The sequence below is a fragment of the Pseudophryne corroboree genome, chromosome 1, assembly GCF_028390025.1.
Source record: "Pseudophryne corroboree isolate aPseCor3 chromosome 1, aPseCor3.hap2, whole genome shotgun sequence".
Taxonomy (NCBI): domain Eukaryota; kingdom Metazoa; phylum Chordata; class Amphibia; order Anura; family Myobatrachidae; genus Pseudophryne; species Pseudophryne corroboree.
Window position 1 is genome coordinate 41,707,269 of NC_086444.1, and position 19,596 is coordinate 41,726,864.

General features: G+C 48.3%; 1 protein-coding gene across 2 annotated transcripts in view; it reads left to right on the plus strand.

Moving 5' to 3' along the window:
* KATNAL2 (katanin catalytic subunit A1 like 2) overlaps nucleotides 1-19,596 on the plus strand; it is a 103,216-nt gene that overhangs the window by 60,862 nt on the left and 22,758 nt on the right. For both annotated transcript variants that reach the window (XM_063958625.1, XM_063958632.1), the window contains exon 10: nucleotides 18,095-18,158. In XM_063958625.1, the coding sequence (XP_063814695.1) occupies nucleotides 18,095-18,158 (64 nt within the window). The remainder of the gene's footprint in view (nucleotides 1-18,094; nucleotides 18,159-19,596) is intronic.

A 19,596-nucleotide genomic window follows, 5' to 3' on the forward strand; every position in this document is an offset into this window, starting at 1 on the left:
GCTGGAGTTGGTGCAGCTGAAGATTATTAAAGTAAGAAAAGGATAAGCACATGAGGGAAGAGGGCCCTGCTCGTGAGAGCTTACATTCTAAAGGGGAGGGGTAGACAGACAGGGGTGACACAGACGGCGTACATAGAGAGCGTATTATTATTATTATTATTATTATTATTATTGTTTATTTCTCATACGTCCTAGAGGATGCTGGGGTTCACTTCATGACCATGGGGTATAGACGGTACCGCAGGAGCCATGGGCACTCTTAAGACTTTTCAATGGGTGTGAACTGGCTCCTCCCTCAATGCCCCTCCTCCAGACCTCAGTTTTAGAAATGTGCCCAGGCAGACTGGATGCAGTTTCTCTGAAAAAAAATTAATTTTTCAGGGTGCTGTTCTTCCATCTGCAGGCGGCCCCTCTGGGTCACATAAGACACCATTTGCGAATATTATGAATACTGATACCGACACGGACACTGATTTTTGTGTCGACAATAGTGACTCCAGAGAAATAGATCATAAATTGGCGAAAAATATACAATATATGATTGTGGCTACAAGGGACGTGTTGGAAGTTACAGAAGCCACTCCTGTACCTCAGGAGAAGGCATATTTCTGTAAAGAAAAGAAATCCAAAGTCACGTTCCCTCCTTCCCACGAGCTAAATACTCTCTTTGAAGAAATGTGGGTGAATCCCGAAAAGAAATTTCATATTCCTAAGAGGATTCAGATAGCTTATCCTTCCCCAGCAGAGGACAGGAAAGAGTGGGAGTCACCCCCTATGTTAGACAGTGCACTGTCCAGGTTGACAAAGAAGGTAATTCTCCCTGCACCTGGCACGGCTTCACTTCACTATATATTGGTGCGCCTAGCTGCTTGTTCCCGGAGCCACGCCGTCACCCCCCTCACAGAAGCCAGAAGACAGAAGTCGGGTGAGTATGAGAAGATCAGAAGACTTCAGGACGGCAGAAGACTTCAGTGACGGGAGGTACAGCACAGTGCTCCATGCTCCCACACACATCACCAACGGTATTTCACTGGGTGCAGGGCGCTGGGGGGAGTGGGGGGGTGGGGCGCCCTGGGCAGCATGTTACTGGAGCTTCTTAGGGCGGCACAAAGATTGTGGGTGCCTCGGCACCGTGTACAGACCCCCGCCGGCATTTTTAAACAATTTTGAATTTGGCGGGCCGAAGCGCGCCGAGAAGGGGGCGGAGCTTCGTCCTGCAGCTCACGGGCGCCATTTTCCCTGCAACACGCGGTTGAGGGATAGAGACGCTGCGGGGACCTCCACGCTTCTCCAAGTAACGGGGGGGGCTTTTTAAGAGGGGGGCCGCAGTGTGGTGCTTAATAGTGGGATAAGGCAGCGCTGGGTACATATATCGTTTTTTGCGATATATGGGCGCTGAGGTGTGAGCTGGCATACTCCCTCTGTGTCCTCTATCTGGGCTTTTTTGTAGGCCTGTCACCTAGCAGGGACGTTCTGTGTGTTGTGGTGTGTCTGTATTACGTGTTGGCATGTCTGAGGCTGAAGCTTATTTACCGGAGGAGGTTATTGGGGGAGCGGATGCGGGGCTAGAGTTGGGACTGTCGACGCAGCCGACACCTGATTTGCTAGCATTGCTCAGTACGATAAACTCTAATGTAGCTTCCTTATCAAAGAGATTAGATAAGTCTGAGGCACAGACCCAGGTGTGGAAAAAGTCCATGGAAGAGGCTTTGTCTCAGGTTCAGACCCCATCTGGGTCGCAAAAGCGGCCATTTACTCAGGTGGTAGATACTGATACCGACACGGACTCTGATTCCGACGTCGATTTCACTGAGGCAGCGTTACATCCACGTTTAGTTAAGAGTATTCAGTACATGATTGTGGCTATAAAAGATGTTTTACACATTTCTGATGAACCTGCGGTACAGGAAACTAGGATTTGCTTGTTCAAGGGAAAAAAACATGAGGTGAAATTTCCCCCCTCTCATGAAATAAATACTCTTTGTGCAAAGGCTTGGGAGTCGCCGGATAAGAAATGGCAGATTCCCAAGAGAATTTACATGGCGTATCCCTTTCCCTCTGATGACAGGGAAAAATGGGTGGCATCTCCAACTGTTGACAAAGCTTTATCTCGTTTGTCTAAGAAAGTGGCACGTCCGTCTCCTGACACGGCAGCTCTCAAAGATCCGGCGGATCGCAAGCTGGAGACGTCTCTGAAGTCCATTTTCGCTAATTCGGGTGCATTGCTCAGACCCGCTGTGGCGTCGGTATGGGTGAGTAGTGCTATTGCTTAATGGGCTGAGAATTTAGCTAATGATATGGATACTCTGGATAAAGATAATGTCCTTCTAACTCTTGGTTATATTAAGGACGCTGCAGATTACATAAAAGATGCGGCGAGGGACGTCTGTCTCTTGGGTTCAAGAACCAATGCCATGTCGATATCAGCCAGGAGGGCCCTGTGGATCCATCAATGGAACGCTGATGCCGACTCCAAGAGGGCTATGGATGCGCTACCCTTCAAAGGTACTGTCTTGTTTGGGGACGGCTTGGCTGACCTGTCCTCGACCGCGACTGCGGGTAAGTCCTCTTTTCTTCCTTATGTTCCCACACAACAGAAAAAGGCACCACATCAGCAGATGCAGTCCTTTCGTCACAATAAATACAGGCGTGGAAAAGGCTCGTCCTTCCTCGCTTCAAAAGGTAGAGGAAGGGGAAGGAAACCTTCTGCAGGTTCGGGCGCCCAGGACCAAAAGTCCTCACCTGCTGCTACCAAGTCCACCGCATGACGCTGGGGCTTCCCTGGGGGAGTCCGAACCGGTGGGGGGCCGTCTACGAAGTTTCAGTCAGGTCTGGATACAAACTGGAGTTTCAGGAGATGCCCCCTCACCGGTTCTTCATTTCGGCATTACCAGTAGTTCTTCTGGACAGGGAGGTGGTGCTAGCAGCGATTCAAAAACTGTGTCTACAGAGGGTCATTATTCCCGTTCCCTCGTCTCAGCGGGGGGAGGGGTTCTACTCGAGCCTCTTTGTTGTGCCGAAACCGGACGGTTCGGTCAGACCAATTCTAAATTTAAAATCCCTCAATCCATACTTGAAAGTTTTCAAGTTCAAGATGGAATCCCTTCGAGCTGTGATCTCCAGCCTAGAAGGGGGGGATTTTATGGCGTCAGTCGACATAAAGGATGCCTACTTACATTTCCCGATATATCCTCCACATCAGGCTTTCCTCAGGTTTGCGATACAGGATTCTCATTACCAATTTCAGACGTTGCCGTTTGGGCTTTCCACGGCTCCGAGGATTTTCACCAAGGTCATGGTGGAAATGATGGTTCTTCTTCGCAGACAAGGGGTTTCAATTATCCCGTACTTGGACGATCTCCTGATAAAGGCGAGGTTCAAGGAACAATTACTGAAAAGTGTGGAGTTGTCTCTATAGGTCCTGCGACAACACGGATGGGTCCTCAATTTGCCAAAATCCCAGTTGATTGCGACCACTCGGCTTACGTTTCTGGGCATGATTCTGGACACGGAGGTGCAGAAGGTATGCCTTCCAGAAGAAAAGGCTCTGGAATTGCAGACGATGGTCAGAGAACTTCTGAAGCCGTCGAGTGTGTCGATACATCATTGTACTCTGGTTTTGGGGAAGATGGTTGCGGCGTACGAAGCCATTCCATACTGCAGATTTCACGCCCGCGTGTTTCAGTGGGACTTGCTGAGCAAATGGTCCGGGTCTCATCTACACATTCACCGGAAGATAAGTTTTATCTCCCAGAGCCAGAATTTCTCTCCTGTGGTGGCTACAAGTGAATCACCTCCTGGGGGGACGCCGATTCGGTATCCAGGAGTGGGTACTTCTGACAATAGATGCAAGTCTCCGGGGCTGGGGCGCAGTCACCCAAGTAAGAAATTTCCAGGGAAAATGGTCGCTCCAGGAAGCCTGTCTCCACATAAATGTTCTAGAGTTAAGAGCCATTTACAACGGCCTACTCCAAGCAAGAAGTCTTCTTCAAGGTCGACCGGTCCTGGTACAGTCAGACAACATCACAGCGGTGGCCCATATAAACCGGCAAGGCGGAACGAGGAGCAGAGCGGCAATGGCGGAGGCCACAAAGATACTTCGCTGGGCGGAACGACACGTCAGCGCACTGTCAGCAGTTTTCCTACCAGAGGTGGACAACTGGGAAGCGGATTTCCTCAGCAGACACGACCTTCATCTGGGAGAGTGGGCTCTGCACCAAGAGGTTTTTGCAGAAGTGACAAGACGCTGGGGAATTCCGTTGATAGACATGATGGCGTCTCTGCTCAACAAGAAGCTCCCGAGGTATTGTTCCAGGACAAGGGACCCACAAGCCACGGTGGTGGACGCCCTGGTGTCTCCGTGGGTCTTTCAATCGGTGTATGTGTTCCCTCCTCTTCCTCTCATTCTAAAGGTGCTGGGGATCATTCGTCGAGCAAGGGTTCAGTCGATTCTCGTCGTTCCAGACTGGCCAAGAAGGGCATGGTACCCGGATCTTCAGGACTTGCTGGTGGAAGATCCTTGGCCGCTTCCTCTAAGGGAGGATCTGTTGTTACAGGGTCCATGCGTGTTTCCAGACTTACCGCGGCTGCGTTTGACGGCATGGAGGTTGAGCGCCAGATCTTAGCTCGTAAGGGTATTCCCAGGGAGGTCATTCCAACTCTCATTAAGGCTAGGAAAGAGTTTACGGCAAAACACTATCACCGTATCTGGAGGAAATATGTTTCCTGGTGTGAGCTTAAAAAGGCTCCTGCGGAGGATTTTCACTTGGGTCATTTTCTCCACTTTTTACAGGCGGGTGTAGATGCAGGCCTGAAATTGGGTTCCATCAAAGTGCAAATTTCGGCTTTGTCTATTTTCTTTCAAAAAGAGTTAGCTGTCCTCCCAGAGGTTCAGACTTTTGTGAAGGGTGTAATGCATATCAATCCACCGTTTGTACCGCCTGTAGCGCCATGGGACCTTGATGTCGTCTTGCGGTTCCTCATGTCTTCCTGGTTTGAGCCTTTGCGGAAGGTTGAATTAAAATTTCTCACTTGGAAGGTGGTTATGCTTTTGGCGCTGGCATCTGCCAGGCGAGTATCGGAATTGGCAGCTTTACCTCATAAGAGTCCGTACTTGATTTTTCATGCGGATAGGGCGGAATTGAGGACTCGTCAACAATTTCTATCAAAGGTGGTTTCGTCATTTCACATTAACCAACCTATTGTGGTTCAGGTAGCTTCGGAAGAAGTGGCGATTCCAAAATCTCTGGATGTTGTAAGAGCGTTAAAAGTTTACGTTTCTAGGACAGCTGTTACTAGGAAAACTGAAGCGTTGTTTGTTTTGTATGCGGCCAACAAGGTTGGTCATCCCGCGTCAAAACAGACTATTGCACGCTGGATTTGTAGTACGATCCAACAGGCTCATTCTTCGGTGGGGTTACCGGTGCCGAAGACGGTTAAAGCCCATTCTACCAGAAAGGTGGGCTCATCTTGGGCGGCTGCCCGAGGTGTTTTGGCACTACAGCTTTGCCGAGCGGCTACTTGGTCGGGTTCGAACACTTTTGCTAAATTCTATAAGTTCAATACACTGGCCGAGGAGGACCTGGCGTTTGCTCAGTCGGTGCTGCAGAGTCGTCCGCACTCTCCCGCCCGTTCTGGAGCTTTGGTATAATCCCCATGGTCCTTATGGAGTCCCCAGCATCCTCTAGGACGTAAGAGAAAATAGGATTTTGGTACTCACCGTTAAATCCTTTTCTCCTAGTCCGTAGAGGATGCTGGGCGCCCGTCCCAGTGCGGACTATTACTGCAATTATATATATATTTTCTTACTGGTTAAGTTAGTTATACACGACTTGTGTATTGGTTTGTTACAGCTGTTTGCTGGAGTTTTATGCATACTGTTATCTGGTTTGGCGTTATTCCGGTTGTACGGTATGTTTATGGTGTGGGCTGGTAAGTTGGTAGCCCTTAGTTAAGACAAAAATCTTTCCTTGTGATGTCCGTCTCTCCTGGGCACAGTTCCTATAACTGAGGTCTGGAGGAGGGGCATAGAGGGAGGAGCCAGTTCACACCCAATCTTAAGTCTTTTTAGTGTGCCCAAGCTCCTGCGGATCCCGTCTATACCCCATGGTCCTTTTGGAGTCCCCAGCATCCTCTACGGACTAGGAGAAAAGGATTTAACGGTGAGTACCAAAATCCTATTTACTACTTGTGGTTTGTGATAATTGTCATATGTCAATCGTAAATATTTTTAGATAAAAGTATCAATATATAAAGTCTCACTGAGTCATTTATTCTTCATGACAGACTACACTTATGAAATTTGTAAAGTGTTTCTAAGCGCAGAGTAATCTCCATTTGTTCTAATTGTTTTTGCCGTGCAGCCTAGCAAGCTGTTTTTACTCAGCAGCTCTAAAGAAACACTGGTTTTCAATGAAATACAATTAATCAGCGCCGGTTTATGGGGTTTGAGACTATTGTCTCTAACCACTTGGTCCTTCTATTTAAGTTAGGGAAGCTCAAAGACGCTGCCGCCTACATGCTAGAAGCGATGAAAGATATTGGACTCTTGAGTTCACAAGCCGCTACCATGGCAGTATCGGCTAGGCGGGCATTGTGGATTCGCCAGTGGAACGCGGATGCAGATTCCAAAAGAAACATGGAGGCTCCCCCATTTAAAGGTGAGGCCTTATTTGGCGATGGTCTGGATGCGTTAGTCTCGGCGGCTACCGCAGGTAAATCGACGTTTTTGCCCTCTGCGCCTGCACCGGCAAAAAAGACCTATCACCCGCAAATGCAGTCCTTTCAGCCCAATAAATACGAAAAAGCGAGAGGTTCCCCCTTCTTTGCAGGTAGGGGAAGAGGAAGGGGAAAGAAGCCCACAGCGGCTCCAGGTTCCCAGGAGCAGAAGTCTACCCCTACTTCTGCCAAATCTTCAGCATGACGCTGGAGCTCCCTTGCAGGAGCCCGCTCGGGTTGGGGCACGTCTCAAACTGTTCAGCCAAGGTTGGATTCTGTCTGGCCTGGATCCCTGGGTATTGCAAATAGTATCCCAGGGATACAAGCTGGAGTTTCAAGACGTTCCCCCATGCCGATTTTTCAAATCAACCTTGCCAGCTTCTCTTCAAGAAAGTGAAGCAGTAACAGCGGCAATCCAAAAATTATGTCAGAACCAGGTCATAGTCCTGGTACCTTTGTCACAACAAGAGGAGAGGTTTTATTCAAGCCTCTTTTGTAGTTCCGAAGCTCGGTCAGACCGATCCTAAACCTAAAAAATTTGAATCTCTACTTGAAACGGTTCAAGTTCAAGGTGGAATCACTCCGGGCAGTGATTTCCATTCTGGAGGAGGGGGACTACATGGTGTCGGTAGACATCTTGGATGCTTACCTGCATGTTCCTCACCAGGCCTATCTGAGATTTGCGGTTCAGGACTGCCATTACCAGTTCCAGACGTTACCTTTCGGTCTCTCCACGGCACCGAGGGTATTCACCAAGGTGATGGCGGAGATGATGGTCTTCCGTCAAAAAGGAGTCAATATAATTCCTTATCTGGACAATCTCCTGATAAAGGCGAGGTCCAGGGAGCAGTTGTTACAAAACATCACACTCTCCCTGTTGATACTCCAACAACACGGTTGGATCATAAATTATCCAAAGTCACAATTGGAACCGACAACAAGATTGTCTTTTCTCGGGATGATTCTCGACACGGAAGTTCAGAGAGTATTTCTTCCGGTGGAAAAGGCTCTGGAAATCCTGAAAATGGTAAAACAGATCTTGAAACCATCCAGTGTGTCGATTCATCAGTGCATTCGGTTGTTGGGGAAGATGGTGGTGGCCTACGAGGCCATACAGTTTGGCAGGTTCCATGCCAGAGTATTCCAGTGGGATCTCACCTTCACATGCACCGGAAGATAGTCCTGTCATCAAAAGCCAGGATTTCACTCCTGTGGTGGCTACACACTCCGCACCTACTAGAGGGACGCAGGTTCGGGATTCAGGACTGGGTCCTGGTAACCACGGATGCAAGTCTCCGAGGCTGGGGAGCTGTCACTCAGGGGGAAAGCTTCCAAGGAAAGTGGTCAAGTCAGGAAGCCTGCCTTCACATAAACGTGCTGGAATTGAGAGCCATTTACAACGGCCTTCAACAAGTGGTACTTCTTCTTCAAGATCATCCCGTGCAGATCCAGTCGGACAATGTAACAGCAGTCGCGTACATAAACAGGCAGGGCGGAACGAAAAGCAGAGCGGCAATGGCAGAGGTGACAAAGATTCTCCTCTGGGCAGAAAGACATGCAAGAGCTCTGCCAGCAATTTTCATTTCGGGAGTGGACAACTGGGAAGCAGACTTCCTCAGCAGACATGATCTCCATCCAGGAGAGTGGGGCCTCCACCAAGAAGTCTTCGCAGAGGTGACAAGTCTTTGGGGAGTTCCTCAAGTAGACATGATGGCATCTCGTCTCAACAAGAAGCTTCAGAGATATTGTTCCAGGTCAAGAGACCCTCAAGCAATAGCGGTGGATGCGCTAGTGACCCAGTGGGTATTCCGGTCAGTGTATGTTTTTCCTCCACTTCCGTTGATCCCAAAAGTTCTCAGGATCATAATAAGAACAAGGGTTCGAGCAATCTTCATTGCCCCAGACTGGCCAAGGAGGGCTTGGTAGCCAGATCTTCAGGAGTTGCTCATAGAAGATCCTCGGCCTCTTCCTCTTCGCGAGGACCTGCTGCAGCAGGGGCCGTGCATGTATCAAGACTTACTGCGGCTACATTTGACGGCATGGCTGTTGAGCGCCGGATCCTAGCCCAAAAGGGTATTCCGAAAGAAGTCATTCCCACACTTATTCAGGCCAGGAAAGGAGTAACGTCGAAACATTACCACCGTATTTGGAGAAAATATATGTCTTGGTGTGAATCCAAGTAGGCTCCTACGGAAGAGTTTCACTTGGGACGTTTTCTCCATTTTCTGCAGGCTGGTGTGGAGGCGGGCCTCCGATTGGGGTCAAGGTCCAGATTTTGGCCATGTCAGTGTTCATCCAAAAACAATTGGCCTCTCTTCCAGAGGTTCAGACCTTCGTGAAAGGGGTTCTGCACATCCAGCCTCCATTTATTCCTCCAGTGGCACCATGGGACCTTAACGTGGTGTTGCAGTTCCTTCAATCGGATTGGTTTGAGCCTCTACGAGAGGTAGAGTTGAAGTTTCTCACTTGGAAAGTGGTGATGCTTTTTGGTATTGGCATCCGCACGGCGGGTGTCTGAGTTGGGGGCCTTGTCTCACAAGAGCCCTTACCTGATCTTCCATGAATGTAGGGCAGAGTTGAGGACTCCTCAACATTTTCTTCCGAAGGTGGTTTCATCTTTCCACATAAACCAACCTATTGTGGTGCCAGTAGTTACTGACACGTTCACTGCATCAAAGTCTCTAGATGTGGTTAGAGCTTTGAAGATTTATGTCGCAAGAACAGCTCGAATTCGGAAAACAGAGTCTTTGTTGGTCCTGTATGCTCCCAACAAGATTGGGTGTCCTGCTTCCAAGCAGACTATTGCGCGTTGGATCAGAGGTACGATTCAGTAAACTCCTACTACGGCTGGATTGCTGTTACCGACGTCGGTGAAGGCCCATTCCACTAGGAAGGTGGGCTCATCCTGGGCGGCTGCCCGTGGGGTCTCGGCATTACAACTTTGCCGAGCAGCTACTTGGTCGGGGTCAAACACATTTGCAAAATTCTACAAGTTTGACACCTTGGCCGATGAGGACCTCAAGTTCGGTCAATCGGTGCTGCAGGGTCATCCGCACTCTCCCGCCCGTACTGGAGCTTTGGTATAAACCCCATGGTCATGAAGTGGACCCCAGCATCCTCTAGGAAGTATGAGAAAACAGGATTTTAATACCTACCGGTAAATCCTTTTCTCCTAGTCCGTGGAGGATGCTGGGCGCCTATCCCAGTGCGTACTTTACCTGCAGTTTAGTTATACACAAGTTGTGTTATGTTAGTTTCAGCATGTTGCTGCAATTGGTTCATTCCTGTTAGCATGTGTTATGTTGAATACCATGTTGCATGGTTGAGGTGTGAGCTGGTATGTATCTCACCACTAGTATTAAAGTAAATCCTTTCCTCGAAATGTTTCGTCTCCCTGGGCACAGTTCCTATAACTGAGGTCTGGAGGAGGGGCATAGAGGGAGGAGCCAGTTCACACCCATTTAAAAGTCTTAACAGTGCCCATGGCTCCTGCGGAACCGTCTATACCCCATGGTCATGAAGTGGACCCCAGCTTACCGGTAGGTATTAAAATCCTGTTTTATAAGGCACCACAAGGGTTCTGCAGCGCCTAACAAAGTACATAAACAAATGCGCAAAACAGGAAAACGTGGACTTACCGTACAAGACAATGCAGGACAATTACATGGTACTGGATAGAAACATTGTTGCATCAGAGGACAGTATCTAACTGTAACTTAATATAACTTACAGGGATTATATTTTCAAGCCAGTCTCTGGGGTTATTGTGCACATTTTAGGGACCTATTTATCATTAAATATTTGCGAAACATAAACGGTGGTTTATGCCGCAATGTATGAAGCAAATATCTGCTGCGCTGCGGTCTTCCATTTCCGAGTGCAGCCGCAGCCTCCATAGATTTTCGGAATTACCAAGCTCCGGAACGTGAAGCTGAGGATGGTGTTGTACTGCTGTAGACTATGGGGGTAATTCTGAGTTGATCGCACTGTACTGTAATCTGATATATGATTACCAGATGTGAATATATAGGGGGTAATTCCAAGTTGATCGCAGCAGGAATTTTGTTAGCAGTTGGGCAAAACCATGTGCACTGCAGGGGGTGCAGATATAACATTTGCAGTGAGAGTTAGATTTGGGTGGGTTATTTTGTTTCTGTGCAGGGTAAATACTTGCTGCTTTAATTTTACACTGCAATTTAGATTGCAGATTGAACACACCACACCCAAATCTAACTCTCTCTGCACATGTTATATCTGCCTCCCCTGCAGTGCACATGGTTTTGCCCAACTGCTAACAAAAATCCTGCTGCGATCAACTCAGAATTACCCCCTATGTGCTGCACTTTGCAGAAGTGACCGGTAGAAGGTTCCTCCAGATCCCTCCCCGGCAATGGCCGCTGCGCATATGCAGGAGTCCGGACACAGGAGCCCACAGACTGCTGATGAGGCCTCTTCACTCAGAGCGTGGATGTGTGCGCTTTCATACAGCCAAGGGGTATAATCGCATTCTGCAAAGGGATTTTGTATCACACCCAAAGCTGTTTCTGTGACAGAACGTTATCACCGTACACTGCTACAAGCTGGCGATGAATTTCAGCTGCTGATAACCCTGAATTTCAGATGTGTAGATAACCCTTCACTAGTTTCTCCGTCTATATAGTGGGACAGTTCCTTAAGGCAAGTGGTTTTTAATTATATGTGTTTTATCCACATTCCAATTGGGATTTATATATGTTTTAATGTGTTAATCAATTGGCTGTGCTAAAATATATGTATGCAAAAGCCCTCCCTCACTCACTCACTACTAAGGGGGTAATTCAGATCTGATCGCAGCATCAAACGTGTTAGCAGTTGGGCAAAACCATGTGCACTGCAGGTAGGGCAGATGTAACATGTGCAGAGAGAGTTAGATTTGGGTGGGTTATATTGTTTCTGTGCAGGGTAAATACTGGCTGCTTTATTTCTACACTGCAATTTAGATTTCAGTTTGAACACACCCCATCCAAATCTAACTCTCTCTGCACATGTTACATCTGCCCCCCCCCCCCCTTTGCAGTGCACATGGTTTTGCCCAACTGCTAACAAATTTGCTGCTGCGATCAACACTGAATTAGGCCCCAATTTTCTTACTTCCCGATATGTAATGCAAATGAAATGTAACACAGGTATTCTGCAGGTGGGAAATAGGAAAACTACGTAATTAGAAGTTTACTAAACCTTCCCTAATGGGATAAAAAGGGTGTTGACATAATGACGTCATTACCGATGCGTGGCTTGCGTTGTGTGAACAATAACACCCAAACAGACAATCGCACTTCCAGTGTGTAGAATTTAATAAACTGCAAAAATGGTCCGGTCACTTTTTACCGTATCTGCTACAGGTGCTCCTCAGGTAACGCCAAGAACCATGGATTAATATTTACTTACAATAAGACGTCTCAGATTTACATCTCTATAGATTTAACACATTTTCTCTGACGTCCTAGTGGATGCTGGGAACTCCGTAAGGACCATGGGGAATAGCGGCTCCGCAGGAGACTGGGCACAAAAAGAAAGCTTTAGGACTACCTGGTGTGCACTGGCTCCTCCCCCTATGACCCTCCTCCAAGCCTCAGTCAGATTTTTGTGCCCGACCGAGCAGGGTGCAATCTAGGGGGCTCTCCTGAGCTTCTTAGATAAAAGTTAGTTTTAGGTTTTTTATTTTCAGTGAGACCTGCTGGCAACAGGCTCACTGCATCGAGGGACTAAGGGGAGAAGAAGCGAACCTGCCTGCTTGCAGCCAGCTTGGGCTTCTTAGGCTACTGGACACCATTAGCTCCAGAGGGATCGAACACAGGCCCAGCCTCGGAGTCCGGTCCCAGAGCCGCGCCGCCGGCCCCCTTACAGAGCCAGAAGCAAGAAGAGGTCCGGAAAATCGGCGGCAGAAGACATCAGTCTTCATCAAGGTAGCGCACAGCACTGCAGCTGTGCGCCATTGCTCCTCATGCACACCTCACACTGCGGTCACTGATGGGTGCAGGGCGCTGGGGGGGGGGGCACCCTGAGCAGCAATATTAACACCTTGGCTGGCAAAAATACATCACATATAACCCCCAGGGCTATATGGATGTACATTAACCCCTGCCAGAATCCATAAAAATGCGGGAGAAAAGTCTGCGAAAAAGGGGCGGAGCTATCTCCTTCAGCACACTGGCGCCATTTTTCCCTCACAGCTCCGTTGGAGGGAAGCTCCCTGGCTCTCCCCTGCAGTTAATACACTACAGAAAGGGTTAAAAAGAGGGGGGGGGCACAATTTAGGCGCAGTATACAATATATATGCAGCTATAAGGGAAAACACTTTTTTATAGGTGCTATCCCTGTGATATATAGCGCCCTGGTGTGTGCTGGCATACTCTCCCTCTGTCTCCCCAAAGGGCTTTGTGGGGTCCTGTCCTCTATCAGAGCCTTCCCTGTGTGTGTGCTGTGTGTCGGTACGGCTGTGTCGACAGTTATGTGGAGGCTAATGAAGTAGAGGCGGAGCGAATGCCTGTAAATATGTTGTCACCCCCTGCGGGGTCGACACCGGTGTGGTTGAACTTATGGAAGGATTACGTGAAAGTGTCAACTCCTTACATAAAAGGTCGACGACACGGAACAGCCGGCTACTCAGCTTGTGCCTGTTCCAGCGTCTCAAATGTCATGGGGGGCTCTAAAATCGCCCGCTACCTCAGATAACAGACACAGATGTCGACACGGATACTGACTCCAGTGTCGACATCGATGAGACTGGTGTACCCTCCAAATAGGTCCACCCGTTACAGGATTGAGGCAATGAAAAATGTATTACACATTTATGATTATACCCCAGGTACCACATAAAAGGGTATTGTGTTTGGTGAGAGAAAACTATTAGTAGTTTTTCCTGCATCTGAGAAATTAAATGAGGTGTGTGAGGAAGAGTGGTCTTCCCTCGGTAAGAAATTGATAATTTCTACAACGGTTATTGGCAGCGTACCCTTTCCCGCCAGAGGATAGGTCACGCGGGGAAACACCCCATAGGGTAGATACAGCGCTTACACGCTTATCAGAAAAGGTGGCACTACCGTCTCCGGATACGGCCGCCCTGAAGGAACCTGCTGATAGAAAGCAGGAGGTTACCCTATAAGATATAGTCACACACTAGGGCATTATATTGCGACCAGCCGTTGCTTCGGCATGGATGTGCAGTGCTCCCGCTGCGTGGTCAGATTCCCTGTCTGAAAATAACTATGGATAGGGACAATATTTTGCTGAAAATAGAGCATATAAAAGACGTGGTCTTATACATGCGTGATGCACAGAGGGATATTTGCCGGCTGGCATCAAAAATAAGCGCTAGGTCCATTGCCGCCAGACGGGGGTTATGGACTTGGCAATGGTCAGGCGATGCCGACTCGAATCGGCAAATGGAAGTTGCCCTATAAGGGGGTAAAACTGTTTGGGGATGGTTTTTCAGACCTCCTTTCCACAGATACTGCTGGGAAATCGATTTTTTTGCCACAGGCTACCCCACAACAAAAGAAAGCACCGTATCATCAAGTACAGTCCTTTCGGCCCCAGAAAAGCAAGAGGGCTAGAGGCTCATCCTTTCTGCCGAGAGGCAAAGGTAGAGGAAAAAGCTGCAACACACAGCTAGTTCCCAAGAGCAGAAGTCCTCCCTGCGTCCGGTAGGTCCACAGCATGGTGCTGGGGCTGCTCAGGCGGACCCGGGTACGGTGGGGGCCCGTCTCAGGAATTTCAGCACACAGTGGGCTCTCTCACATGGATCCCTGGGTCCTTCAAGTAGTACCTCAGGGGTACAGGCTGGAGTTCGAGACGTTCTTCCCCCCGCCGTTTCCTAAAATCTGCCTTACCGGCACCTCCCTCTGCCAGGGAGACGGTGTTGGTGGATATTCAACACTATAATCACAACAAGTGATTGTCAAGGTGCCCCTCCTTCAGCAAGGAAGGGGTTACTATTCCACAGTGGTTGTGGTACCGAAACGGTTCGGTGAGACCCATCTTGAAATTAAAATGCTTGAACTTTTATATCAGAAGATTCAAGTTCAAGATGGAATCGCTCAGGGCGGTTATTACGAGCCTGGACGAGGGGGATTACAGGGTCTCCCTGGACATCAAGGATGCGTACCTGCATGTCCCCATTTACCCCCCTCACCAGGAGTACCTCAGATATGTGGTACAGGACTGTCACTATCAGTTCCAGACGCGGCCGTTGGAGTTGTCCACGGCACCGAAGGTCTTTACCTAGGTAATGGCCGAAGTGATGATACTCCTTCGCAAGAAGGAAGTTTTTATTATCCCGTACTTGGACGATCTCCTGATAAAGGCGAGGTCCAAAGAACAGTTGGTAGTGGGGGTAGCACTCTATCGGGAAGTGCTACAACAGCACGACTGGATTCTCAATATTCCAAAGTCTTCTGTTCCTGGGAATGTTTCTGAACGCAGACCAGAAAAGAGTGTTTCTTCCAGTGGAAAAAGCCGAGGAGTTGTCATCTCTAGTCAGAGACATCCTAAAACCAGGACAGGTGTCGGTACATCAATGCACACGAGTCCTGGGAAAAATGGTAGCTTCGTACGAAGCATAATTCCATTCGGAAGACTCCACGCAAGGACGTTCCAGTGGGACCTGTGGGACTAATGGTCCGGGTCCCATCTACAGATACAACAGCGGATAACCCTGTCAGCAAGAAACAGGGTGTCGCTGCTGTGGTGGCTGCAGAGGGCTCATCTACTAGAGGGCCGCAGATTCGGAATACAGGACTGGGTCCTGGTGACCACGGATGCCAGCCTTCGGGGCTGGGGGGCAGTCACACAGGGAAGAAATTTCCAAGGAGATTTCGCTTCACATAAATATTCTGCAGCCAAGGGCCATTTACAATGCCCTAAGCCAAGCAAGGCCCCTGCTTCAGAACCAGCCGGTACTGATCCAATCAGACGACATCACGGCGGTCGCCCATGTACACAGACAGGGCGGCACAAGAAGCAGGATGGCGATGGCAGAAGCCACAAGGATTCTCCGATGGGCGACCTACACCCAGGAGAATGGGGACTTCATCCAGAAGTTTTCCAAATGCGGGTAAACCGTTGGGAATGACCACGGGTGGACATGATGGCGTCCCGCCTCAACAAGAAGTTGAAAAGATATTGCGCCAGGTCAAGGGACCCTCAGGCGATCGCTGGGGACGCTCTAGTGACACCGTGGGTGTACCAGTCGGTTTATGTGTCTCCTCCTCTACCTCTCATACCCAAGGTACTGAGAATAATAAGAAGGCAAGGAGTGAAAACCATACTCGGGGTTCCGGATTGGCCATGAAGAGCTTGGTACCCGGAACTTCAAGAGATGCTGGCAGAGGACCCTTGGCCTCTGCCGCTCAGACAAGACCTGCGGCAGCAGGGACCCTGTCTGTTCCAAGACTTACCGCGGCTGCGTTTGACGGCATGGCGGTAGAACACCGGATCCTAAAGGAAAAGGGTATGCCGAAGGAAGTCATCCCTACCCTGATCATAGCCAGGAAGGATGTCACCGCAAGACCTTATCGCCGCGTTTGGCGAAAATTTGTTGCTTGGTGGGAGGCCATGAAGGCCCCGACGGAGGAATTTCAACTATGTCGATTCCTGCACTTCCTGCAAGCAGGGGTGACGTTTGGGCCTCAAATTGGGGTCCATCAAGGTCCAGATTTCGGCTCTGTCGATTTTCTTCCAGAAAGAACTGGCTCCACTGCCTGAAGTTCAGACTTTGGTTAAAGGAGTACTACATATTCAGCCTCCTTTTGTGCCTCCTGTGGCACTTTTTTTTTGGATCTCAACGTGGTGTTGGATTTCCTAAAGTCGCATTGGTTGAGCCACTTAAAACCATGGAGCTAAAGTATCTCGCGTGGAAAGTGGTCATGCTGTTGGCCTTGGCCTTGGCCAGGCGTGTGTCAGAATTGGCGGCTTTGTCATGTAAAAGCCCTTATCTGATTTTCTATATGGATAGGGCAGAGTTGAGGACTCGTCCTCAGTTTCTCCCGAAGGTGGTCTCAGGTTTTCACTTGAACCAACCTATTGTGGTGCCTGCGGCTACTAGGGACTTGGAGGATTCCAAGTTGCTGGACGTAGTCAGGGCCCTGAAAATTTTATTTTTCCAGGACGGCTGGAGTCAGGAAAACTGACTCGCTGTTTATCCTGATGGCACCCAACAAGCTGGGTGCTCCTGCTTCTAAGCAGTCTATTGCGCGCTGGATTTGTAGCACTATTCAGCTGACGCATTCTGCGGTAGGATTACCGCAGCCTAAATCAATAAAAGCCCATTCCACAAGGACAGTGGGGTCTCGGCTTTACAACTTTGCTGAGCAGCTACTTGGTCAGGGGCAAATACGTTTGCAAAATTCTATGAATTTGATACCCTGGCTAAGGAGGACCTGGAGTTCTCTCATTCGGTGCTGCAGAGTCATCTGCACTCTCCCGCCCGTTTGGGAGCTTTGGTATAATCCCCATGGTCCTTACGGAGTTCCCAGCATCCACTAGGACGTCAGAGAAAATAAGAATTTACTTACCGATAATTCTATTTCTCGTAGTCCGTAGTGGATGCTGGGCGCCCATCCCAAGTGCGGATTGTCTGCAATACTTGTACATAGTTATTGTTAACTAATCGGGTTCTTGTTGTGAGCCATCTATTCAGAGGCTCCTCTGTTATCATGCTGTTAACTGGGTTTCATATCACAAGTTGTACGGTGTGGCTGGTATTGAGTCTTACCCGGGATTCAAAATCCTTCCTTATTGTGTACGCTCGTCCGGGCACAGTATCCTAACTGAGGCTTGGAGGAGGGTCATAGGGGGAGGAGCCAGTGCACACCAGATAGTCCTAAAGCTTTCTTTTTGTGCCCAGTCTCCTGCGGAGCCGCTATTCCCCATGATCCTTACGGAGTTCCCAGCATCCACTACGGACTACGAGAAATAGAATTATCGGTAAGTAAATTCTTATTTTTAACACTCATTTATATTTGCAACCGTGACAATCAGACACTCCTGTGCGAGGAAACTGTAGAACAGATAGTATTTGATAATTTTGCGTACATGCGCAACTCATTTAATTAGATGCGCCCCCCGGTGATATTCACTTTTTTTGTGGTTATTGTTTCTTATCCGGCACCTCAGAAGTATCAGTCGGGGAACGGCCCATAGATATTCAGCATCATACTCAATATTAATAAATTTTTGTACCTGGATTCCTGTTTTTGTTTTCATCCTTCAGACTCACTTCTTCTCATTCTGATTCTAAAGTTTTCAATATATTTTAGACAATTACTAAAGACATAAAATATATAGTTTTACAAACTTTATTTGATTTGTGTTTGTGACTTATTATTTTCCCCTGTAGTACCCGCAGCTGTTTACGGGAATCCTGTCTCCTTGGAAGGGGCTGCTACTGTACGGACCACCAGGTAAAATATGATGTGTAAATTGATATATTATCATTTGACTGTTCCTAAAATAAGATCTGTTTCAAGGGACAGTATCATCAAATATTTGTATCATTTACATTGTATGTTACACATATAGTGGTCAGATATTTTGCATCAATACCGCTTTGCAGAAAAAGTCTTCTCACTACGCCTGCGGCTTATGTTTTTGGAAGTCATTCCGAGTTGAACGCTCGCTAGCTACTTTTTGCAGCGCTGCGATCAGATAGCCGCCGCCTATAGGGGAGTGTATTTTTGCTTTGCAAATGTGCGAATGCCTGTGCAGCCGAGCGCCACAAAAAAACTTACTCAGGACTTACTCAGCCGCTGCGATCACTTCAGCCTGTCCGGGATCGGATTTGACTTCAGACACCCGCCCTGCAAACGCTTGGACACGCCTGTGTTTTTCCAAACACTCCCAGAAAACGGTCAGTTGCCACCCACAAACGCCCTCTTTCTGCAATCTCCTTGCGATCGGCTGTGCGAATGGATTCTTCGTTAAATCCATCGTTCAGCAACGATCCGCTTTGTACCCGTATGACGCGCATGCGCATTGCGGTGCATACGCATGCGCAGTTCTGACCTGATCGCTGTGCTGCGAAAAAACCTAGCGTGTGGTCAGGTCGGAATGACCCCCTTTGTCTCCATCCCTGTTTATGAAAAACTTCAATTTAAGATTAAGGCCGGGCATATAAAAAATTAATAATTGTGTACAAAAATATATGGTACAGATGATATGTGAATTATATTGTGTTCTGTGGGTTTCTGACTGAAGGAAATAATTTGACCGGGTAACCAACTGACTGATTATCAATGAACAAACACTTTATTATACAAAGTAACACTCAACTATTGTCTGTGAAATAGAGACGCATCTTCTTAATATCAGTAGTTCTTTTCATATGCGAGAGGGGTCTCTGGGTCGACAGTCCATTAGGTCGACCACTATTGGTCGACATGACAAAAGGTTGACATGAGTTTTTCACAATTTTCTGAACTTTTTCATACTTTACGATCCACGTGGACTACAATTGGGAACAGTAACCTGTGCCGAGCGAAGCGAGCCATGCGAGGGGACACGGTGCACTAATTGGGATTCCCGGTCACTCTACGAAGAAAACGACACCAATTTTTTTTTTTTTACAAACCTAATTTCGAACGTTTGTCATGTCGACCTAATGCTTGTGTCAACCTATTTTGTGTGTCGACTTAGTCACTGTCGACAGAGAGGCCCCGGTCATTTGTCATCAAATACTCAGATCAGTCCAATATATACATACAGACATCTTATTACAGTCTCAGATTCTGTGGGAGGCCGAACCTCTTATTTCAGCCATGCCTTATATACCTTAAACTGGGTGTCGGCTGCCGGATGTTAACCCATTTAAAGATGCACCAGTCACTAGAAAACTAAGGGGTT